The sequence below is a fragment of the Eubalaena glacialis genome, chromosome 19 (assembly GCF_028564815.1).
Source record: "Eubalaena glacialis isolate mEubGla1 chromosome 19, mEubGla1.1.hap2.+ XY, whole genome shotgun sequence".
In the NCBI taxonomy this organism is placed as follows: Eukaryota; Metazoa; Chordata; class Mammalia; order Artiodactyla; family Balaenidae; genus Eubalaena; species Eubalaena glacialis.
Genome location: NC_083734.1, coordinates 56,856,218 through 56,879,965, shown reverse-complemented (window position 1 = coordinate 56,879,965; position 23,748 = coordinate 56,856,218). Strand labels below are relative to the sequence as shown.

Below are 23,748 nucleotides of genomic sequence, written 5' to 3'. Positions count from 1 at the left end.
GGTCAGATTTCCTGTAAAATGTCCCACATTTTGGATTTATCTTCTTTGTGGTGTCATTTAACTTGTTCCTCTATCCCAGCTATTTCTTCTAAATTGGAAGTTACTTTTAATGCCTTGATTTTTAAATTCAGGTTCAACTTTTTGGCAAAAATACTTTCAAATTGTGCTGTGTATTTAATATAGTATGTCAGAAGGTACATAATATGAGCTTGGCATCAGGAGGTGACAGCCTGATCACTGTCAAGTGCTTCATCAAACTTTCATATAATGGTCTCATCCATTAATGATCTTTGCCTGAATAAACTACAGTTGACCCTTGAACAACTTGGGGATTAGGGTTGCTGACCCTCCTCTGTCAAATAATCTAAGTTTACAGTTGGCCCTACCCACCCACAGATTCAACCAAGCTTGGTTCAACCCACCTTGTATGGTGTAGTTCTGTAGTATGTACTTACTGAAAAAAATCCACATATAAATGGACCCATGCAGTTCAAACTCGTGTTGTTCAAGGGTCAACTGTATTTCATTAGGGATTACAAAATAGTGCTTTTTCCAATGTTGCTTTCTTTCCACATAGTTTGTAAAGAACTTTCTATCATTAACTAGGTCTATTAGTTTATCCTGAAATACCATTGTTTAAATTAAAGCAGGATAAATGCGTATTTTTTTTCCTTCAATGCCAGTTTTTAGAGTAAGGAGTTGGAACCCTTGATATAGCCAATGTATCCTTCTTTAACTTTTTTTTTGGCCACGCCTCTGCTTGTGGGATCTTAGTTCCCCCACCAGGGACTGAACCCAGCCCAGCAGTGAAAGCACCGAGTCCTAACCACTGGACCACCAGGGAATTACCTTTTTTTTTTTAAAGGATGGACAGCTTGTAGTTGGATTTTAGCTGACCCAGTTTGAATTTTTGTCTTCTAATAGTGGACTTTACTGATCCATAATCATCCTAAGTATGTTTGGTTCTGTATTTATGCTTATGTTTTTGCTGATTTCTTTAACTTTTGCCATATAGGATGTACTTTTCTCTCTTGTGATTTGAAAAGCATAATCCTATTTTTTTTTAAAGAGGAAATTCTTTTTTTGTTGTTTTTTTTTAAACTTTGGGTTTATTTATTTATTTATGGCTGTGTTGGGTCTTCGTTTCTGCGCCAGGGCTTTCTCCAGTTGCGGCAAGTGGGGGTCCACTCTTCATCATGGTGCGCGGGCCTCTCATTATCGCGGCCTCTCTTGTTGCGGAGCACAGGCTCCAGACGCGCAGGCTCAGTAATTGTGGCTCACGGGCCCAGCCGCTCCGCGGCATGTGGGATCCTCCCAGACCAGGGCTCGAACCCGTGTCCCCTGCATTGGCAGGCAGACTCCCAACCACTGCGCCACCAGGGAAGCCCCATAATCCTATTTTACTAGTGATTATTTTTAATGTAAAATCAATGCATGCTCAATGCAAAAACTTCAAATGATTCAGGATATAAAACTTAAAAGTGCCCCAATCCTTCCTAAATGCCTTGGACTGAAAGCACGTTGTCAGTTTTTCACTGTTGTTTCTTCCTGTGAGTCTTCCAGAGGCTCTCCCTCAAGTGCTAGGGACCCCTCCCTTTATGATACAAAACTTTCATAGGACTCATATTGGTTCTTCCCTTGAACACACGTTCTAACCACACTCCAAAAGCAAACTCAATGGCCTTTTCTAAGATTCCCATGTTTTCACTTGTCTGAATCCCTGGATCTTCAGCTGGATGGCTGGCTGCCAGTTCAATGTTTCACAGCCTGGGGGGAGGGAGCGAATGGTACTCGTTTTGTGCATTAAAGTCCTTCTGGCAGAACTACTGCTGAACATCAGATTATAATACGACTAAAGCAGCTCTAAGTGGAACATGCCTTGCCCCTCAATTACAGTTTACCTTCGGCCTAGCCCCTGCCCTACAAATTAGGGGTGATGGTGCCCCAGGCTTCCTCTGCTTATGTCCTTTAAGACTACATTACTTTCTTGAGCGTTATCAGCAACTGTTGATCTTCTCCAGTAAATTCTGGAATCTCTGGTGGAAGTGTCACAAAATTGTTGGCCTGTGCACATTACCCTTCCCCTGGTAGGTTTTTTTTTTTTTTGGTCTTCATTGCTGCGCATGGGCTTTCTCTAGTTATGGCAAGCGGGGGCTACTCTTTGTTGTGGTGCGCAGGCGGTGGCTTCCCTTGTTGCAGAGCACGGGCTCTAGGCGTGCGGGCTCAGTAGTTATGGCTCGCGGGCTCTAGAGCGCAGGCTCAGTAGTTGTAGCGCATGGGCTTTGTTGCTCCGCGGCATGTGGGACCTTCCCGGACCAGGGCTCAAACCCGTGTCCCCTGCATTGGCAGGCGGATTTCTAACCACTGTACCATCAGGGAAGCCCCTCGGTAGGTTTTTCCTACAGGATTTAAGCCATATCAAGCCAGATGCCTTTGCTTAGATCACTTTCTTACCAAGAAACTTCCCAGGTTATCTCATTTAATTCTCATTACAATCGTGATGTTTGTAAATGAGAAAAGGAAAGTCCCGAGATGGTAAACGATTAGTCTAGAACCAGCAACTAAATGGCCAAGGGCAGGCATAAGCAATAGGCATACCAGGTCCTCTGACTTCAAGGGCAATAGAACTTTTCCCACCACCTCATCTTACTTTAAACCACCTACATTTCCTGGCATTGCTCAGGAGTCCTGCTAACTACAGTCAATACTAGGATTTTTTTTAATGAAACGATGGAATTAAAATAATTTCCTGTGTTCATATACAAAGCTATAACAGGTTTTAACTTTGTGACAAAATTTCTTTTTATACCACATTTATACTGAAGAGCTGAAGCACAGAAAAGTAGATCCCTGCTGCTACTCGCCCTGCTGTTACATCTGCATGTGACTTACTGATGGACACATAGAAGGAAGCACTCCCTAGGAATCAGTGGTTTGAAAGCAAAGAGAAAGTTCAAGGCAATCAGTAGATAATGATTCCTCTTTACCATATTCCAGTGAAAAACACTGTCATCAACCCTACTGTTATTTGTTAAGATTTCAGCAGCCCTGGGGGCTCAGTAATTGGCTCCTACAGGCCCTCACCATTAGGCAACAGCACACACCTATGGGCATACCTTTCCATTTTAACAAAAACTCCGCTCCCAGTGAGGTAACTCCAGAGTTTAACTATCTCAACCGCAAAGGAGCAGACACACACAGCACTATACAATTATTTTTAATGTCCAGAGTTTATAATTCAAGGGCCAGAGCTTTCTCCCAGACTCAAGTTTATAATTGCTCAATTGGCTGGTGAGGCCAGTAGGGATACTTCTTCTTATCTAATTTGGTGTCTGGGAAGACTTCATTCAAGTCCTCAACGGTCATCTGATCAAATGGAATTATGTTCTTCATCTTCTCCAGCTAGAAAAAGACGGGAACTGTGTTAAGATAAATAGGGCTGCAGAGATGCAAAAAAGAATCCAAGGCAGGTTACCCCCACTAGGTGAAAGATGTGTGGCCGTGAAAGAGAGGAAATATAGGCAAAGGCCAAGGCTCATCCTTACCTCTTTCTCGTATTCCTCAATCCTGGTCTTAGAGAGAGACAAAAACTCAGCACAAATTTTCACCTTTTAAGAGAAGGGAGAAATTCTGTTTACAGAAATGTAATCATACAGTATGTACTCCTTTGCTGGTTTCTTTCACTCACATAATTATTTTGAGGTTCATCCATGTTATTGCGTTTATTAATAGTTCATTCCTTTTTATTGATCCTTTAAAGTCACTCCACCTTAACCTTACTAGGAAGAAACAGAACTGTCAGGAATTAAGAGAATTTTAGAATAAATAAGAGCCTCAAATACTTACATCTTTTTTTTCTTCAGCATCCACCTGGGCAGTATATTTATCCTCCGGCACAGGAACCTTCAGGGCATTAAACTACAAAACAGTGACAGTGAGTTGTCGTTAATATAACCAAGAGCCCCCAAAAAGGGCTCAAAGCTGTTAATCGTAATAGAGCATATAAAAGCACATTCTCCATTTGGGGAGGAAACCAGCATGCATCTAGGGCGTCGTAGTGGAAAGAGTACTAGACTACCAATGGAAGCTCAAGGTTCTTCTCTGCCCCATCACTAACTAACTGGAGACCTTGGACAATTCTTTATTACCGTGAGCTTCAGTTTCTTCACTTGATAAAGAGAGTTGGACTTGATGACCTCAAAGAACCCTGCAGTTCTAAAGAAATTCTGATTTTTTTTTTTTAAGAATTCTGCATTTTATTGCACTCAAATAACATTGAACAGAAGACGTTTACGTTATTTTTAGAAAATCCATTGATGTTGCCCAGCTTGGCATATATTTGTAAAAGACAAGGCTCATTCATTGAGATATTTGGAATTGGAAAGTATTTGAAGTTGCCCACAGCATAAGGAATCCTCAATGTCCAGAGTTCTAGAGATGATTATATACAAAAATCCAGCAAAATTTACTTTACACATTTATCAGTTCTATGTCACTCCTAAGTTTCCCTAAAAAAATATGGCTTTATAAAAAGTAGTGTTCTAGGACTTCCCTGGTGGCGCAGTGGTTAAGAATCCGCCTGCCAATGCAGGGGACATGGGTTCGATCCCTGGTCCGGAAAGATCCCACATGCCAAGGAGCAACTAAGCCGGTGCGCCACAACTAATGAGCCTGCGCTCTAGAGCCCATGAGCCACAACTACTGAGCCCGCATGCCACAACTACTAAAGCCTCCACGCCTAGAGCCCGTGCTCCGCAACAAGAGAAGCCACCGCAATGAGAAGCCCGCGCACCGCAATGAAGAGTAGCCCCCGCTCGCCGCGACTAGAGGAAGCCCGCGTGCAGCAACGAAGACCCAACGCAGCCAAAAAAAAAAAAAAGAAAAAAAAGTAGTGTTCTGTAATTCACAATACAAAGTAAGAGCTTTATTAGATTTTGAGTAGCAACTCTGTATTACCCAGATCACAGCTTTAGAAAATTATTGTTTTTCTACTAATGTATTACTTCGGGTTTCACTGCACTATGGTTCAGCATTACTTACTACAGTGTAACAATGCTCTCTAATGATAAACATATAAAATCTCTTTGATTTTAATCTTTTTCAAAAAATTTATTTATTATTTATTTTTTTTTGGCTGCACCACACGGCATGCAAGATCTTACTTCCCTGACCAGGGATTAGAACCTGTGTCCCCTGCAGTGGCAGTACAAAGTCTGAACCACTGGACCGCCAGGGAAGTCCCTTGATTTCTCTTTTAAAAGAAACCGTAGTGGACTGGCGTAAATCACGTTCGCATAATGGAGATGGAGGAGGTGGTCTCCTTCGAAGACAGCTTAGTGTTGTGGCCCCAGCACGTAGCACTGCACCTGGCACAGAGTGGGCCCTCAATAAGCAACCGCCGAAACAACAAACAAACTATGGATGTTGAAATTTAACATCAGAAGAGGATAGGTGAGCAAGAGATCACAGCTACAAGGGACAGTAAAAAAGACAGCAGAGAAAAGAGGAAAACAGTAAAAGGGTAGAAAAAAAATGTTACGTTCGTTCGAAAAGGAGACAGGTGGGGAGCTAAGAAGGAACTCAGAGTTGGGCAGAAACGTCCAACTCAAGAGCCCTCTGGCTCCCGGGTTAAGGCTCTGCCATACTGTTTCCTTGGATAAGAAACCTGCTGCATGAAGAAACCCTGAAGTCTCTGCACCTATTTACCATTTAAATCTATCATCACAAGACCTTTGGCCACACCCATCTCTCCTGAGCCTCCTTTGGATTCTGGGTGTTAATTCCACCCCTCTTTCCTCCCTGTCATCCTGCATGTGTAATTCTCCACCGTCCTGCTCCCCAAGTAGGACGTGTTACAAGACCAGAGCTTTAGTTGCCTGAAGTCTCACCTTCTTCTCGAAGTCATCCACCAAGCCAGCCTTTGCCACACTGGCCTTGTAGTAAGCCCAGTCGATGGCAGGTGGCTTCTCAGGCAGGGCGGCCAACCTGATCACGTAGAAAAGCAAAAGTTAAGATTGTTCCATGAGCAACAAAAAATTCACACAGCAATTTCCCTGTTCCTTATTCCTATGGCCTGGGGCTATCATCACACTCTTCCCTTGGAGGGAGATCAAAGGAATGCAAAAAAATTACTTGCATTTGGAAAATGCATGGATTTCTTTATACTTTCTGCCGGAAGAACATCAAAAATTCATGTGCAATTCCAAAGCACATTTTGTTTCCACATTAAGTGACAGGTTAAGACACTCCCTCTCAGCAAGGTACTGACCTGGAGGTGAGGATCTCATTCCAGGATTTCAGGGAGTTAGCAACAGCCTTCTGGTTGCGGGGTATGATCTCCCCAAAAGCTACCCAGTCAATGGCTTTTAGAGCAAGTTTCCGTCCAGCCATCTAGAGATCCTAGAAAATAAAACTGGTCAGATCAAAACAGGGCTCTTGGAGAGAATCGTCTGAAGGGCATCTTAGAAATATTCAAGTATTTAAGAAATAGTTCAGCATCATATGAGTGGGTATATCTGTCAACTAAAGGAATTAGGATCACTAAATCAGAAGAGGAGGACAATTTACCTTTTCAAATTCAAGGTGTGCAACCTGGCATATAAATATATTCTCTCCCCCCTAGATGGTCCTCCCTCTATTCCTCAACTCCTAACTTATCAAAGCCCAGTTCTCTAGTGTTTGCACTCCATGTACCTTTGGAAATACTGCTAATGCAGTAGTCATGCATTACATAAAATAATTTAAATGCATTTCCACTCAGTTTGTGTTTTATTCACTGATTCTCCAGTGCACAGAACCTGACACATACCCCCATTTCAACAAGGCTTAGTTAAATAGGGCAGACTCTCGACCAGACTTTCCTCATCTGAAAAATGGGGATAATAGCCCTGCTTACCTAAGAAGGCTGTTAAAAATATCAGATGTTAATTGTGCACATCAATTTGCTCTACAATCTTATACAAACTTAAGGGGCTCTCTACCCCCTCCCTGTTAGATTAGTAATACACCTGCACCTTCCTATCCATGTCTGATGATCCCTTGCAGTGTTAGCACATACCCTGAGTATACTAGCAATACGCTTAAAAGAGGTATTCAATACATGTGTGAATGTGAGAGAAGATGGAAAGTGATTACAGCCATTCTTTTTTTAAACCAGGATAGAATATGGGAAAATAGTCAACTTAAACTAAATAAGATCAATGTCAAACATTAGGAAAAAGACTGAAATGTCAAAGGTCTTTGCAAGCTATGGGGTGGATCACAAGGAAGATGGAAGAAATCTTCCCCAGGATCTCAAGACACTTGTCCAACACCTGCCGCTTCCTTTCACTCTCAGGATAGCTTATGTCTCCTGGAGTGGAGGTGAGGGGCAGGTGACCTTTAAATACACCAGAGAAATAAGTGCCCTTACAGAGACTATTCCAAGCACAGAAGACAGGCTTCATAAATGGATTGTTGTCTTTTATTTACCGCTGAATCCCCAGCGCCTAGAACAGATCTTGCACACAGGAGGTGCTCAGTGCATATTTGCTGAATCGGTAAATGAACCCTGCACTTGAGAAGCTCTGAAAGCTCCACACGCTCGAATGCTGAAACCTTCAGGAGGAGGGAAGGGCACAGCCGTCCAGCCTGCTGGGTGTCACTCAGCAAGCTAAAACTATCTCCCGGCAACGTTTCCGCAGCCTCCAAACCGGACTACTGAAGTCGGCCAGGCTGGGGTCGGGCTGGACGAGACAAGGTTAGTGGAAGCGCCTAAGTCAGAGGCGGCGAGGTCACAGACTGGCCCCTGCGACCTCGCGCTCGGGGGAGGGGAAAGGAAGGGAGCGCGGAGCAGCAGCTACAGCCGGGACACTCTGCCAGCGGGACAACCGCAGGACCCAGCGTCCTCGGTAGGGGCGCGACAAGGGTCGGGCCGAGGTTTGCAGGCGGCAGAGCAGAGGAACCCGCTGGGGTCGGACCCAAAGCCCCAAACCCCACTCACCTTCACCGACCCCGGAGACCCACAGTCCACAGCACCAAGGAACGGAAGTGGGTCACCGGAAAGCCTCCCCTCAGCCAGCCCCAAAGCCAAGGGGGCGGGCCCTATTTATCAGGTCAGCCAATGGCGATGGGCGCTGGTTCCGGAAGTCCCGTCCCCGAAGGCGGGCGCCTAGCCTCTACTGCCAGGGTCCCCGGGAGCTGGTTGGGGGCGCTCCCGTCCCTCTCCGCCGGCCCCTCCCCCGCCGATGGGCCGGCCCGGCTCTCCCTGCCAAGAGATGGGCCGGCCCGGCGGCGCGCGGGCAGCGGCGGCGGCGGCGGCGGTCCAAGATGGCGGAGCTGCAACTGGACCCGGCGATGGCGGGGCTGGGAGGGGGTGGTGGGAGTGGGCTGGGCGACGGGGGCGGACCGGGTCGCGGGCCCCCCAGCCCTCGCCCCGCTGGCCCCACGCCCCGCGGGCACGGCCGCCAGCCCACCGCCGCCGCGCAGCCGCTGGAGCCGGGTCCCGGACCGCCCGAGCGGGCAGGGGGCGGTGGCGCCGCCCGCTGGGTCCGGCTGAACGTGGGCGGCACCTACTTCGTGACCACCAGGCAGACCCTAGGCCGGGAGCCCAAGTCTTTTCTCTGCCGCCTCTGCTGCCAGGAGGACCCGGAGCTGGACTCAGACAAGGTGTGCCCCGCCCTCGGGCGCGCCCCCGGCCTTCGGACCCCCTCGTTCCTCCTAGGCTTGTCCCCCGATTCCTGCAACACGCTTCTCACTGGCGGGCAACTCGGGCCGGGACCCCCTCCTCCTCCTCTTTCCCCGCCAGGCTAACCCCCGGGGCTATTCTCCCCCATCCTCAGGCGCACGCGGGCTTTCTCTCTGACGCCACCCTTCGTTCTCAGCGGCTCCTTCCCCATACTGTGCCCACCTTCACCCACGAGAACCCACTCCACACCCCTTCTCCGTATTCCTCTCTGCACCTCTCATCCCAGCCCCTCAGGTCTGCATGAGTTTTCCCCTGGCTCCTCGTCAGCCCCTCACCGCCTGTGCCAGATGCATCCAGAACTGGGTCAGGGTGAGCTAAGGCATCTTTGTAGCTTTCTCAGACTTCCTCTCGGACCCCTCTGCCAAGTTGGGTGAAAGCCTGGGTCTGATGATGGCTTCGACAGCTGCAGGAAGTGCTTCTCATGATATCACACTTCTTTCCTGTGGTCCTGGTCCCTGAGCTCCTATCTGGTAACTGTCATTGTTTTAGGTCGATATTTGAGATCAGATACGTTCCTTGGAAAGAGGTTGTCATTTGCCAGTGCAAACCTAAGCTGACCCGTTAAGACCAGGGAAAATGAAACCCAAAGAGTGCTGTTGGGCAAGATGCATGGCTGCTAAGCAGAGAGTTGAGAGGTGACAAGACGCCTAACCCGTTTTCAGTTTGGGCTGTTGTCTGAGTTGTTTTTTTAACTTTAAACGTTCATGTTTTAGTTTCCGACTTAAAAGCATTGATCATTGCTTACAGCGCCTTATATCCCATAGAGCACTTAGCAACAGAGCTAAGTTACCTTGCAACAGAGCTAGGGTTGGGTAAACATTGGTTGATTTCATTTATTCATTTCCTGCCTCTCCTGTAATAAATCTCAGATTGAAGGAAACCTGTCCTGCCCTAACTGTAAAGAGTTTCCAAAACCTTGCTTATTCTAAAGGAATTATTTGATCTACCCTAAATTTTCCTTGTTGCAGTAGAAGCCAGTTTCTTCTTGTTCCCTTTACTGTAAAGATGAGTAGGACTAAAACTGCTCAGAGCCAAGTCCTGGCTGTGCCAAGCTTCCTGTGGGCACAGATCTGGAGTGTGTGAGTTACAGCTGCCAATGCAGACTCCCACTGTTGTTGGCCCTGAGCTCTGGAGCATTGCCACCTGAACAGGGGTTTTCTTAGAATTAGGAATGTGATTCAGGGACAATAGAGAAGTCAGAATGTCCATCTCAAGCAAAAATTTAGATCATGCAACTATGGCATTTTCTTCCTCCGTTTCTTTATAACAAGTATCCCAAAGGAAGAATGTTGGTAATTATGTCAGAGTAAAAATTTTAGAAGTTCAAGTTAACGCCTAGATGATGAATATGACTGTACATCTGTAACACCCTCCTTGAAATTATCTTGAAGTACAAGATACATAAAGCTAGGCTTCTTGCCAGTAGTTTGTGATAAGTATCTAGCAAAACTTGCCCTCTCACTCGTGAATTGTGACAGAGAGGTGGAAACCCTGCCCTGACTTAGTCTGAAAGCTCCACAATGATACCCTTATGTTTGGTTGGCAGGACGAGACAGGGGCCTATCTGATTGACAGGGACCCTACCTACTTTGGTCCTATCCTGAACTACCTCCGCCATGGGAAGCTCATCATTACGAAGGAGTTGGCAGAAGAAGGTAAGAACGATGTTTGCATTGGGCGTTTTCAAAGTTCAGGTCAAATCTTTAAAGCTGTTTCACAGATTTGAAAATTCTTTTCCCACAGATTTTATTTATTTATTTATTTTTCTGGCCGCACCATGCGGCATGTGGGATCTTAGTTCCCCAACCAGGGATTGAACCCGTGCCCCCTGAATTGGGAGCGAGAAGTCTTAACCACTGGACCGCCAGGGAAGTCCTGAGATTTGAATTTTGAGGTTTTCATCAAGCTCATGTGCAGTAGATAGTGTAGGAAAGCTTTACGAAAATAAATAGGGAGCCTCCAATTACCTAGTCTCGTCTGAGAGGGTCTTGAAGGAGCCCCTTTTGGTTCGCTTCAGCCTCCTTCAGGAGAAGGAAGCTACGTAGCTCAGCTTTGGAGATAGCTTTGGAGTTTTTTCTGAACCTGCAGAATTGTCAGGACCCCTTTTTACATTTACTTATTACTAGCAGTGAATGTCCACAGCTTGAAGCAACAAATCTCTGACATTTAGCTATTCATACTTTCAATTTTAGTTTGAACTTGCAGCTGTAAAAAAAATAATAATAAAGGCTTGGCCTCATTTCTTTTAAGACTGGTCTCATGCTTCCTTGTAAATTTTTGCATCTGACCTAATTCATTCTCCAGCCCGTTGTCAGGTGCATCGTTATTTGACTCATCTTTTTGGTTTGTAGAGCATTTGGACTGTAAGTGGGTCTAGAAATCTTTCTAAAAGGCTGTCTTGGGGGTGGGATAGGAAGGGTGGGAGGGAGACGGAAGAGGGAGGAGGTATGGGGATATATGTATATGTATAGCTGATTCACTGTTATAAAGCAGAAACTAACACACCATTGTAAAGCAGTTATACTCCAATAAAGATGTTAAAAAATAAAAAAAATAAAAAAATAAAAAATAAAAGCCTCTCTTGGTCTCACTGAGGCATTCAGTTGAAGACTGCGGCCTGTCCCTAGAGCCAGGGCACCCTGACCTGGGAGCTTTAGCTCTGCGTGAGAAAGCTGTAATGGCCGTGCTAATTAATGAAGTGGCTGCAAAACACTGCTGTTAAAACCAGTCAAAAGAGGAATCACTCTCTCTTTTTTTTTTAAATGCCCCCTCCCTTTTTTTTTTCCTTAACATTTCAAATGCATACAAAGTAATGGGAATAGTGCAGTAAATTCCACCCACCATCCAGCTTCAGCAATTACCAACTCATGGGTACTCTTGTTTCTTGAAAAGAGGAATCTGAAGCATCTTTTCTAATGCCTTAAAAAAATTCATTTTGAAATAATTTCAAATTTAGAGAAAAGGGCAAGAATAGTACAAAGAACTCCGTTTACCCAGATTCACCAATTTTTAACATTTTTTTGGTCATATTTGCGTTACAATTGATTCTCTGTTTCCTCCTCCCCACTCTTTTTCCTCTCCCTCTTCTAGTTTTTATTTCAGAACTATTTGAGACTAGGTTACAGACTTCACCCCTTAATGCTGCAGTGTGTATTTCTCAAGAACAGGACATTCTCTCACATAACCACAATACAGTTATCAAATTCAGGAAATTTAATATTGATAAAACACCTTAACTATAGCTTATATTCTAATTTTATCAGTTGTTCCATTAATGGTATTCATAGTAAATTTTTTTCCTGGTGCAGGATCACACATCCCATTTAGTTATCCTGTCTCAGGCCTTTGATTTTGTTTAGCATGGGATTCTTTTTTTTGGATTGAACCCAGGGCCGTGGCAGTGAAAGCTCCGAGTCCTAACCACTGGACCGCCAGGGAAGTCCTATGCATGGGATTCTTTCAATGACTGCCTTTTATATTGTTCAAATAATAAGCATCTTGTTAAATTTGGTCCACATAAATTTACACACACATACACACAGACCTTTGGTCATTTTTAGGACAAACTGGGTAGAAATTGCAAGCTCAAGAGTTGTCCAGTGGGACTAGTTCCAGGAACTAAGTGACATATGGTAAAGGTGTCCTGCAGCTAACGGGCAGGTGCAGGGAGAGCAGGGGAAGGTGCCAGGTGGGAAACTGCAGGGGTGAAACGGAGTAAACAGAGCACTGTTGACTCACTGCCGTTGGGGAAAAGGTCACGGGTGCACACCAAACCGCAAAGAAACGTTCGCCAGGCTGAAGGAGCTAGACTAGACTTGCATTTGAAAGATGGAGTTCTTAGCAAGCTCACGAACTCCAGCCTCTTCCTGCCGTTATCTGGGGAATTGACACACATCTAACTACAGTTTGGTCCTTCTAGGTGTGCTGGAGGAAGCGGAGTTTTACAACATTGCGTCTCTCGTGCGACTTGTTAAGGAAAGGATACGGGACAACGAGAACAGAACTTCACAGGTAATGGGTTTTGAACTCTTAAGGGGAAAATACCCCAAGTGGCTCTCTTTGTCCACGTGTCTTGGTGTGATTTGAAACGGATGATGTGCTGCTTGGCCAGAGCCCTGCCTTTCCCCATAGAGCGGGAGGTCTCTGTGCAGAACACTGTCTGTCTGCCAGACAGACAGCGTGTACTCTGCCAGACTTGTTCAGAACAAGGAAACAGAGGGGAAGAAATCACAAAGAAGACGAAACAGCCCCGTGTCCCCTTAGAAGAGCGGGAGGTTGTGGCTGCTCTCCATTCGGCAGTGGGAGGAGCCACTGCCCTTGAGGTTGAAAGCCTGTTCTTTCCGGCAGAGTATCTGCCTCCCTTCATGTCCACGTGGAGGCCAAACAAGGGCTTGCTTCCTTCCGCCTGTTGGCTTCTGTTTATTAGGACCAGCCTTCAGCCTGTGACCATGCCACATCCAGCTCCTGACAGCCTCTTGAAACCAGTCATGGCGTAGACTTTGCAAGTGGTTTGTGAATCATGCTTCTAAGAAAATAATATCAAGCTTCTCTTTTTATTATGAAGTCTGGATTTTTATGTTAACTTAGTAGATATGGTAACAAAAATCAAACAGAATTTGCCACATAGTTTGAGAACAGAACGGAAGGCAGTGAGGCACTCTTACCTCATTTCATGTCGCATCACCCATCATGTGTCTTAAGTAAGTGGCCACAATAGCTTCTGTTAGGCCCTGGGGACCCCAACTGATAGAAGGTCCACACCTTCAAGAAGCTTAAAGTCTAGCAAGTAACACAGACACTCCCTTTCATGTATTTAGGCTCTATTTTAAGAGAGTTTAGCTGCAGTAACGGGGCAGAGTTGGACTCCAGCATGACTTGCCTCTTACCCCATCAGATACCGGTGGTGGTCGCTTTCTTGAGATCTAATCTATTGCAATATAGAATTTTCCTTGAAATAAGAAGGCAGTATGTTCCTTTTCAAAAGTAAAAAATAGTTCCTTGCTCTTTCTTTGTTAGACTTCATATATCAAAATTTTTCTGGCTCTAAATGGAATTATCTGGATGAATAACAGACACCTATGATAAAAAATGAACTCTTTTATACATTTTATCTCCAGCACTTTGCAAAGGTGGAAAGAAGGGCTTATTCATTTAGTTCTCTTACATCTGCCCAATGGCTGAAAGGCTCCTTTTTAATGTTCAAAGATGAACTTTTAGTTGGTTTGCAGATTACCATATGAAATATGATCTAGTGTCACCAATCTCTCTGCCATCTCATAGTATATTTACATGGCATCTTTCACTATTATAGATACTTAGTAGATCAGACATTCTGAGAATACTGCCTCATCCTCAGTTTTCCACATTCCAAAAAACCCCTTTGATTACTTAATATAAATACTGATGGTACCGTAGAGTGTGTCATTTGAAACCATTCGAATCATGGCCCCTGAACACTCTCAGTTCTTTGCCATTAGCACATTCCTTGAGAGCATCGTTAGATGCTCATCTATTTGATGACAGCAGTTAATTAGTTCTCTAGATTCTGAGGCTTGTGGATTTATACCCAGTTGGAAGCTTTTTTATTCTAGGAATGTCAAGACCCTTTTGATGTTAATTGATCTTTCCATCTGTCCTCTTTATTTAGTGGAACTCTGGGCAATGGATTTGATGTTGTTCAATGACGTCCCCTTTTGCATTTGTCCCACGTGGCTCTAAGGCTGAGTGTGGATTTCCATGGCTGTCCCTTCAAACACGTTATCTCCTTTAACTTGTCTGCATTGAAAGGAGACACACATGGCAGACAATAGGGCGAAGCCCAAGATGTGGGGGACCTACTCTGCCTTTTCTCAGTGACCTCACATCTCTTTTAGTGGCTGCCACCATTCTATTACTCTGCTGTCCCTGGTAGTATTTTTTGCTAGGTGATTAATCTTGGTGCATTTGAGAGCACCAGTGGTTTACTTTGGAAGAGAAGAATAAAAAAGAGGCAGTACAGATATCTTAAATACCTGGGACTTTGACAGCTGTGGCCACTATCAGGTCTTTTGGATGCTCTACATCTTAACAATATAAAACATCTGGTTGTTTCCGAAATGCATGGCTAGAGTAATTGAAATTGTCGGAAGATTTGTCCTATATTTTACATGGAAGAAAATTTTTTTTACCTTAGCACCTTGTTTAATGGTAGCTGTACCTCATGTAGAAGGACAAAGTGTACAAGAAAGATTGTAGTGTTGTCAGGCCGACCTGGGCTCAAGTCCCAGCCCTACCTCCAATCTGATTAATCGCTGTACAGCTCGGGCAAGATACTGCGCTGCGAACACCAGTGTCCCACGTGTAGAAGGAAGCCAACGCCTGCCTTCCAGGACTGCAGCGAAGACTAGAAGAGAAGGGTGTAACACTTGGGGCTTGTAGCACTCGGTGATCAGTAGCTGCTTTTATTTATCCAGTATTCCCCAAGTTGTTCTAAAACTAATTTTCCAGGTAGCTGAAGCCAGCTTGTCCTTTTGAAAAAGTGTTAAGTTTTCATCATTCTTAAGGCAACAGTCCATATTTCCTTAAAATCCGATTGAACATAACTGACCCCTCTCTCCATGACCAGGAGTCATCGTTATGAACCTGGGTTGCTGTTTGTGCCTTATGCCCTCTGGGATGGGCAGTGAGTGTGCAGCTTTGCACCCAACACGGAATGGTCCCAGATTGCTAAATACCGAGTCCTCCTGTGCGCCTGTAATTGTCCTTCTGGGAACTGGAACTTCCATCTGGCGAGCTTGCCTCCCTGCAGCCACCCTGGCTCTCTCGTGACTGGGCGTCTCGTCCCCCTTGGGCCAGATCACAAGTGTCAGTGAAGTGTAGGGGCCTTAGTGCTACGGCTCTGGGGCATCCATTTCAGTTGCTCTGCCTTTTGGCTTTAGGTTCTAACTTATGTTCTAGAGAGTTGAGTCTGGCCAGCAAATGGCCTTTCTCTGAATCTTTGACACCAACTGGGTGACCAACAGTTCAATCCTGTCCTTACCCTGACCACCCAGAGTCAGCGTCAGACTCCACGGGTCTCAGACGCCAGTCGTAAGTCTGGGTCCCCAGCCGCCTGCACTCTGTCTGGCTTGGCGACAAATTCGGGGGCCCCCACAATGCCCCCTTCACGTTCAGTAATTTACTAGACTAACTCGTGGAACTCAGGAAATGCTCTACTTACTATAGTTTATTATGAAGGATACAAATGAACAGCCAGATGAAGAGATTCATGGGGTGAAGTCCTAAAGGGTCCTGAGCACAGGAGCCTCTGTCCCCGTGTAGTCAGCACGCGGCACCCCCCAACTGCGCAACACACGGGTGTGTTTGCCAACCTGGAAGCTCCCTGAACCCCATCGCTAAGGGGTTTTTCAGGACGTTCCATGTGGTAGGGAAGGTTGATTATATCATTGGCCTTTGGTAATTGAACTCAATCTCTAGTCCCTCCCCCTTCCCCCAGGGTCACAGGATGGGGCTGAAAGTTCTAATCCTCTAACTCCCTCAGTCTTTCTGGTGACCAGCTCATTAGCATACAAAAGACACTCCCCCCCCGTTTGTTTGTTTGTTTGTTTGTTTGTTTTGGCTGCCACTTGGATCTTCGTTGCAGCATGAGGGATCTTTTAGTTGCGGCATGCGGACTCTTAGTTGTGGCATGCATGTGGGATCTAGTTCCCTGACCAGAGATCGAACCCGGGCCCCCTACATTGGGAGCGAGAGGTCTTACCCACTGGACCACGAGGGAAGTCCCCAAAAGACACTTCTGTCACTCAGGAGTTTCCAAAGGTTTTAGGAGGTATGTGCCAGGAACCAGGAACAAAGACCAAATATTTGTTTTTTATTATACGCATATCTATAACAGGAATGTTACCATGTACCACTGAAACACTTCCAGGTAGCTTCAGCAGAGGGTAGAATAGCTTGAACATGTGTACATTATGGGGTCCCTATTTAATGTATTATTCCCATATATAAGGTATCATTCTGAATAAACCAAGATATGGTCCGCATTTTCAGCATGCATGTCAGCTATCGTGACTGAAGAAGAAACTGTGGCTTTCTTGTCCAGAGCAGTTTCACTCTTATTTTCTACTTTGGGAAATAGATGAAGTCTTCAGTTTATCAGCATGGTCACTCACATAATTCATCCCTCCAGAGTTCAGGATTATTTTATTTTATTCATGTTCTTCGACCCCTTATTTTCTTTCTTGGGTAAGTTTTTATTGAAAAACTACAGTGCTGCTTGCAAAGGGGATAGTGGGTGGCCGCCAAGAAAAAAATTCCAAGCAAACTCCTTTCCAGTCTTTATTTTTTGGAGAGCCTCCCCGAGGCAGCTGCAAACTGCTGTGCCCTTGAAACCGGTCCTCAGAGTCTGTGTGGTTGTCACAGGGCCCCGTGAAGCACGTGTACAGAGTCCTGCAGTGCCAAGAAGAGGAGCTCACGCAGATGGTGTCCACTATGTCTGACGGTTGGAAATTCGAACAGGTAATGTTTCTTACGTGGGAGCAGCCCTGTATCTCAGCCTCGGAGCCAGTCGCCGTCTGTAGCCAGTTCATCACCCTGGGAGTTGGGTGGGGGCCAGGTGTGATCCTGTTCCAAAACGGAGAAGGAGCCACTCCGCGTGGATTCTTTGCGCGGTAGAACGTGATGAGTTGGGGAGAACTGAGGATAGGCTTGTGTCTCCCAGCTTCATATCCAGAGTTTCTGCGTGGTTCTCCCCAGAGAGAGCCAGCCATCTTGTTTAGGCTTGAAAGTGCCTCTCTGGGCTTTTTTCCCTCAGAGGGATTCCTTTCAAAAGTGCTGTGTTTATAAAGCAGAAACTAACACACCATTGTAAAGCAATTATACTCCAATAAAGATGTTAAAAAAAAAAAAAAAGTGCTTTGTTGACACATTCTAGAATAAGTAGCTAAAGAAGACTAGGGTTTAGCAACAACCCTCCCTTTGCTTATGCCAGGATCAGATCTTCATCATTCCGACTACGTGCGCCATCCACCATGCGTAGTGAACAGCTGTGATGTGAAGGGATCAGACATCAAGCAGGGTGGCGAGGTCCTTTCCATTCACTCTGTGGGTTTCTGTTCTTTAGCTTTGTGCTTGTGACCGAGGCATCAAAACAAAGTGTCTGAGAGCCAGGATTTTACTGCTTTCTTCCATTAGATGGCAGAATTGTTCATCTGTTGTCTTCAAAACACAGGGAGGCTGAGCATGAATAGAGTGACTGTTATAAATTCAGTGAATCCTGCCTGTTTTTAGGTAGAGTTTAAGAGGTCAGCTGAGCTGTCACCATAAGCTTACCTTCTTAAATAAGAGTTACCCTATGTGTTAACAGTATTATGTTATAGATCAAACACACAGGTGTCTCTGTCTTCAGAGCCAATACTGGATGATTCCTCACACTTAGCTTCCACTGCAGAATCAGTGCTACCTGTATGTGTCAGCCTAGTTCTCGTTCAGGTGTTTTTGTTCAAAATGTCACCATACTTCCACTCCAGAAGTATTTTTTCCCTGGTATAAAGTTTCAAAGACAAAGGATATTATAACAACTTTTTTTTTTTTTTAATATAAATTTATTTATTTATTTTTGGCTGCATTGGGTCTTCGTTGCTGCACTCGGGCTTTCTCTAGTTTCGGCGAGCGGGGGCTACTCTTCGTTGTGGCTCGCAGGCTCTAGAGCGCAGGCTCAGTAGTTGTGGTGCACGGGCTTAGTTGCTCCGTGGCACGTGGGATCTTCCCGGACCCAGGCTCGAACCCGTGTCCCCTGCCTTGGAAGGTGGATCCTTAACCACTGTGCCACCAGGGAAGTCCCTATAACAACTTTTTAAAACTATTCTTTGTGAAACTAATGAATAATTTATCCTGTTTTTTCTCATCTTATTGATGTGCTGTGGGAGGACCAAGTCTGCTCCCTTTGACTCCATTACACGGAGGAGGAAGTTAAGGCCCAGGAAGGCTGAGGTGTCCGCAGCCCGGTCATACAGCAAGTCAGTCATGGTCTCCCGACTTGAAGCCTTGCGACTTGCCAGGATGACCACACCCTCGGGCTCAGCTTCTCCCTCTCTGCATGTGTATTTCCTGTTTAGACTAGAGCCTGAGTTCAGTTCACCAAAAAGGTTAGAAGTTCCAGCAGCATTTGGCTTAGAGTAGCTCTCCAGTGACTCGCGTGGTGCTTTCCAGAGCCTCCCGAGCGCCAGTCTCCTGTCTAGGACTTCTGCTTAAAGGTGAGCCAGCTCCGTGTAGGTGTTTTGGCTGAAGCAAGTGTCCGTTTTCATTCACAGAAGCATTCTATTTCCCCTCAGTGTTTGCTAGAAGGAATAATGTGACCGTATCAATCCTGGCTGCTGCCTTTGGCACTGTTTCAAGTGCTTGGGTGAGGGGACAGTGGCAGAACTCACACTTTTCTTTGGGGAAGCCTGGTGAACAGCTGAGATCCAGTTATCCCCTGGGGCCTTGATAGACCCAGAGAACTCTTCATCCTTTGAGAAGCAAAACGACAAAAGTTGAGTGAGGAGGAGGGTTTGATTTGTGTGGCACTTAAATATTTTAAGATCACTATTTGTATGTTCACCATATTCTTGTTTTATCAGCTAATCAGCATCGGATCTTCCTATAACTATGGAAATGAGGATCAGGCAGAATTCCTCTGTGTTGTCTCCAGAGAATTAAATAATTCTACCAATGGCATTGTCATAGAGCCGAGCGAGAAGGCAAAGGTAAGTCGCTTCACCCGACTTTGTCTCTGACTGTTTGCTCCCAGCCCCTGCGCAGGCCTTGCCTGAACTCTTGCTCACGGGTTCTTCCCTTTCCTTCTCAAGCCAGCTTTGCATTTCCCCTTCATTTTGGCCTTTTGACTGTTGTAATTTTTTTTTTTTTTTTTGGCTGTGTTGGGTCTTTGTTGCTGCACGCGGGCTTTCTCTAGTCGCGGCGAGCGGGGGCTACTCTTTGTTGCAGTGTGCGGGCTTCTCATTGCGGTGGCTTCTCTTGTTGCGGAGCATGGGCTCTAGGCGCACGGGCTTCAGTAGTTGTGGCTCGCGGGCCCTAGAGCGCAGGCTTAGTAGTTGTAGCGCACGGGCTTAGTTGCTCCGTGGCACGTGGGATCTTCCCAGACCAGGGCTCGAACCTGTGTCCCCTGCATTGGCAGGCGGATTCTTATCCACTGCGCCACCTGGGGAGCCCCTGACTGTTGTAAATTAAATCAGGATTTTTGGAGCAGTGACAGAGGCTTTTAGTTAGGACACGTGAACCAAAATAGGGTAGTCTTTTCCTAGCCTCTGTCAAATCAATGAAAAAGAAAAGCTTATGACCATTAATTACTATAAGGTGAGAATTCTGAAACTCAAAATTGGAAAGTATTTTACCTTTATATTTTGAAACTGTTCTCTCTCTCTCTCTTTCTCTGCCATCTCAAGAGAAAAGGTGTTTGGTTACCTTTGTGATTCCCCCTGCCCCCTGACGCCCTGAAGTTACTGGAAAATGGTTGCACACTGTTATCTTTTTTCCTCCACTGTGCCCCCTCGTACACAGACACACATACATGCTTCTAAATCATCAACATGTGGTGAGCCCGGACCGTGTCCTTTCTCACAGGGGAAGTGGTCCAACAGCACATAAACTTAGGCCTGACCGTGTTCAGCAAAAGTCTTTTACAACTGCAGTGCTTCAGGGGCGGTTGCCTGGCTTCCTGGGGTAACAGGGATTGTCGTGCTGCTCCGCGGGGTCCAGTGGAAAGCGGCTCCGGGTCTCTTTCTCTTCCCTCGGCGGTCTGGTAAGCAACCGCCGCCCAAAAGCAGTCTGCATCCAGCCTCCAAGCCTCAGCCCTCTCCCCCACCTTCCCCTTCCAGATTCTTCAGGAGAGAGGATCTCGGATGTAAAGTCCGGAGTCCTAACCGACGAGAGAGCAACCCAGCAGAGCACCTCTGTGAAGTTAAATCTTGCTCCTGTACAGTAACTGAGCTACTGCAAAGCAAAGCTGAGCCTGGCCCCCCGGTGGAGAAGTGTTCTGGTCAAAACCAAAGGAACCCCAGCCCCACCCACAGGAGCCGGAAGACAGAGGCCGCTTCCGGCTGCAGAATACCTTTTCAGTACCTGCTTCTGTTTTCTTAGCCAGTGTTATAACAAATCTTTACAAGAGCAGCTGGGCCGGGTTCCCAGCTGGAGCTGATCTAGGGCTAGGGGGAGGGGAAGAGGAAGGCCTAGGTCTTTGCACATATGCTGTGCTTCAAGGAAGCTGGAGCAAACGAAGAGGTTTTTCCCTGCGCTGTGCCATGTTTCCACCTGAGTGGGCCACGTTGGACGTTGGCAGCCGCTTTGTAACACCATCTTTCCCCGCCCATGCACCCCAAAATAATGCAGCAGATGCAAAGGGTTCTAGCTTCAGGTTGTTGAACTGAGGTTTCGATAGAGTTGCCAGAGTACCCCACATTCCTATGAACAAAGCCTCTGGGAGGAGGGGGAGGATAGGGTGTCCTTGGTTGTGGTTGGAGACGGGGGATCGCAGCTCTGGATTCGGGACACCCAGCTACTACCATGTTCAGCTTTGCCTCGTTTGTCTCCAGCAGCCTGGACCCCCCAGATAGCTTGCTTTCTCCCCAAGAAGAGGTTTGAGGCAGGCGGCATCCTGCGCCGAATGAGACGGACAGACTGATGGGCGCTTTAGGTAGTTGGCGTAACTGCTTCTGCAGCCTTTTCTTGCCCTCCATTGGCCCATCTTCCTTCCCTGACTTTTTAAACTGGGGCTGAGGGTAAAGGGACTTTGGACCCTCGATGGCTTGGGGTGGGGACGGCTGTTTTCTTTGAAAGTTGCCAAATGTGTTATGTTGTAGTATCCAAAAAAGTGGTATCATTTTTGTGATCGTCTCTTGGAAATGCCTTGACCAAAAGTGCGATATTTGTGTCTCTTCTTGGTTTCTGACCTGGGCGGCGTCAGTGAGCATCCCCCACCGTCCCCCATAGTGTGTGTGCGTTTGCTGGGCAGTCTGCGGACTCTGCCATCTCTGACCTAGCCCTCACCACCACTCCTTTCTGTGGAGCGCCAAGGCGTCGAGGATCAAACGCTGTTGGACCCAGAGGAGGAAAGCCCTCCGTTGGGCTGTGCCCTCAGAGCTCGTAACTGGACTCTCTAAGCTTTTGAGTCTCGATGAGCAGTCATGGAACGCAAAGGGGCCAGATAATCCTGACTTTTCCCCGGGTGACTTTCTTAGGGTGGCAGATGGTCTGGAGGAGGGGGAGGTGCCCGTGGGGAATGCTCCATCCATAAAAGCCCCCTCAAGCCCAAGGCTCCTGGGCACCTTCAAAGCTGAGGTTCTCTCTGCTCCACAGTTCAGCTGCTTACTGCGTGGGTCTGGGGTCATGGTGTTTTGGAAATGACTATCGACTATGCCAAATGTCTTCTGAGCCTGTGACCTGCCCCTGCCCAGGTGGCCTAACTCTTCTCCAGGATTCACACGTTGCCCTCACGTGTCTGTGTAGAGTAGGGTAGAAGTGTGTATCCAGGGCGTCTGCTGACACGCCATGTCTGCGCACCAACGTGAACGTGCACGTCGGCACCTCGGAAGTCTGGCCCGAGCCCAGGATTTTTACAGTTGTAAAATGTTAGAGGAACTTCTACCTACAATAAAAACAGTCACCCCTTCAGAAAGGTGACAGATGTCCATCCTGTCATCTTTCAGGGAAAAAAAAAAAAAAAGATTTTGAGTGAGTCAAGGAAAAGCTGCCCTCAGTAGGACAGAACTATGGGCGAGGTGCTCTTTGGCCGATTTGAATGAGAACCGTCAGACTGAAAGGAGGGAAAGCAGCTGCATCTGGGGCCTCGTGCCCAATCAGATTTGCTTTCTGGGGCTCACCTGATGATCAGCCTCTGGTCCCAAGCCAGCGAGAAGGAGCGAGGAGGCGTGGGCCAGCCCCTCAGGATGCACTGTTTCTTTCTTCACGCTTCTCAGAGGTCCACCGTGGAGCCTGCGAAAAGACTGCTGAGCCCCTTGCTAAGTGATCTGAGGAACTAGAGGGCTGCCTTTCACCAAGTTTCCCTCCTCCCGGCAACCCCATGACAATTTCAGTTGTTCCAATGCTCCAGGAATCCGAGAGAGATTCGTTTCTTAAGGTTTCTGGACAAGTATTTTACCCAAGCCCTTTATGAACCTAGTTGGTGTTTTTTTCTTGAAAGCCTTCTCCCTCCGGGAGAGTAACTTCAGGCAGAGGTCTGGCCATTGGCTGGGGGTATCACATGACCAGTGACCCACACTCTCCAGCTGCCCAGGGCTGCCACGTGGGGAGTGTCTCCCTGCTTCCTTCCCTGCCCAGGTCCGAGGCCGTGGGTGATGCAGGCCAGACCCAGGGAGCAGCCTGGCATCTCCTGAGTGACGACCCCAGAAGCCCGCTTCCATCTTCTCCTCAGAACCTGTTCCTCTTTCTTGGCAGTGAGGCAGGGCCCAACCTCCTCTAGAGTAACTTAGTTTCTGCACAATTTTAACTGATCTCAGGGGTGTCCGTGAGGTGCAGAGGAGGAAGGGACAGAGATGCTGAGGGAGTAGGGCTGAGAAGTCACCCACACCCTCCAGCATGGCCTTTGAGCCAGGCCTTAGGGACCATGCCTGTCACTTGTGGGTGCCCTTTGTTACCATTTGTGTGTTTGAATAAAGTCTGAAATGCCGTGACCCTTTTTTTCTGTCTCTGGTCAATAAAGACATGAAACAAACTTCTGAATCTTGAAACCTTTGGTGTATGTTTTCCGATACTGCGAGCTCCCAGGTTCCTGCTGTCACTCACTATTGATGATTCTCAGGCTGTCCTCAGGAGATGAATCTCACTGCACCTTTTTCTAGCAGGGCTTCTTACAAAGCCCTGATTTCTCCTGCTGCTAAAACTGCCTGAGGGGGTGTTGGGCCTTCTTCCTCCTGGCTTTCATTTTACTGCATCTGAAAGGACCCAGAGAGGGCCCAGAAACAGAAGGTGGGGACAGATGGGCTTCCCACCAGAGAGCCGGAAAGAGACAGGGGGAGGGGTATGAGGTGGTT

The 23,748-nt window shown here is 46.8% G+C and overlaps 2 protein-coding genes across 2 annotated transcripts; one reads left to right on the top strand and one right to left on the bottom strand.

Moving 5' to 3' along the window:
* Positions 1-3,201: 3,201 nt before the first annotated feature.
* On the bottom strand, positions 3,202-8,071 carry ATP5PD (ATP synthase peripheral stalk subunit d). Its single transcript, XM_061176848.1, has 6 exons — positions 7,982-8,071; positions 6,269-6,399; positions 5,889-5,985; positions 3,847-3,918; positions 3,546-3,608; positions 3,202-3,402 (listed from the first exon to the last, which is right to left on the bottom strand). Exons 2-6 carry the CDS (start codon positions 6,388-6,390, stop codon positions 3,271-3,273), a joined length of 486 nt encoding a protein of 161 aa, XP_061032831.1. The 5' UTR covers positions 6,391-6,399; positions 7,982-8,071; the 3' UTR covers positions 3,202-3,270.
* Positions 8,072-8,170: 99 nt separating this feature from the next.
* KCTD2 (potassium channel tetramerization domain containing 2) lies at positions 8,171-23,435 on the top strand. The gene is made up of 6 exons (XM_061176846.1): positions 8,171-8,646; positions 10,272-10,380; positions 12,645-12,736; positions 17,126-17,221; positions 19,324-19,449; positions 20,578-23,435. The coding sequence occupies exons 1-6, from the start codon at positions 8,308-8,310 to the stop codon at positions 20,605-20,607; spliced, it is 792 nt and encodes a 263-aa protein (XP_061032829.1). The 5' UTR covers positions 8,171-8,307; the 3' UTR covers positions 20,608-23,435.
* Positions 23,436-23,748: the final 313 nt, after the last annotated feature.

Bases quoted from the DNA above. Each gene is read 5' to 3' on its own strand.
- ATP5PD (XM_061176848.1), bottom strand. From the start codon at position 6,390: ATGGCTGGACGGAAACTTGCTCTAAAAGCCATTGACTGGGTAGCTTTT. The intron at 3,919-5,888 runs GTGAGACTTCAG...ACTGTTTTGTAG, and splicing joins TGGATGACTTCGAGAAGAAG to TTTAATGCCCTGAAGGTTCC. The intron at 3,403-3,545 runs GTAAGGATGAGC...GTCTTTTTCTAG, and splicing joins TTGAGGAATACGAGAAAGAG to CTGGAGAAGATGAAGAACAT.
- KCTD2 (XM_061176846.1), top strand. From the start codon at position 8,308: ATGGCGGAGCTGCAACTGGACCCGGCGATGGCGGGGCTGGGAGGGGGT. The intron at 10,381-12,644 runs GTAAGAACGATG...TGGTCCTTCTAG, and splicing joins GAAGGAGTTGGCAGAAGAAG to GTGTGCTGGAGGAAGCGGAG. The intron at 19,450-20,577 runs GTAAGTCGCTTC...TTCCCCTTCCAG, and splicing joins AGCCGAGCGAGAAGGCAAAG to ATTCTTCAGGAGAGAGGATC.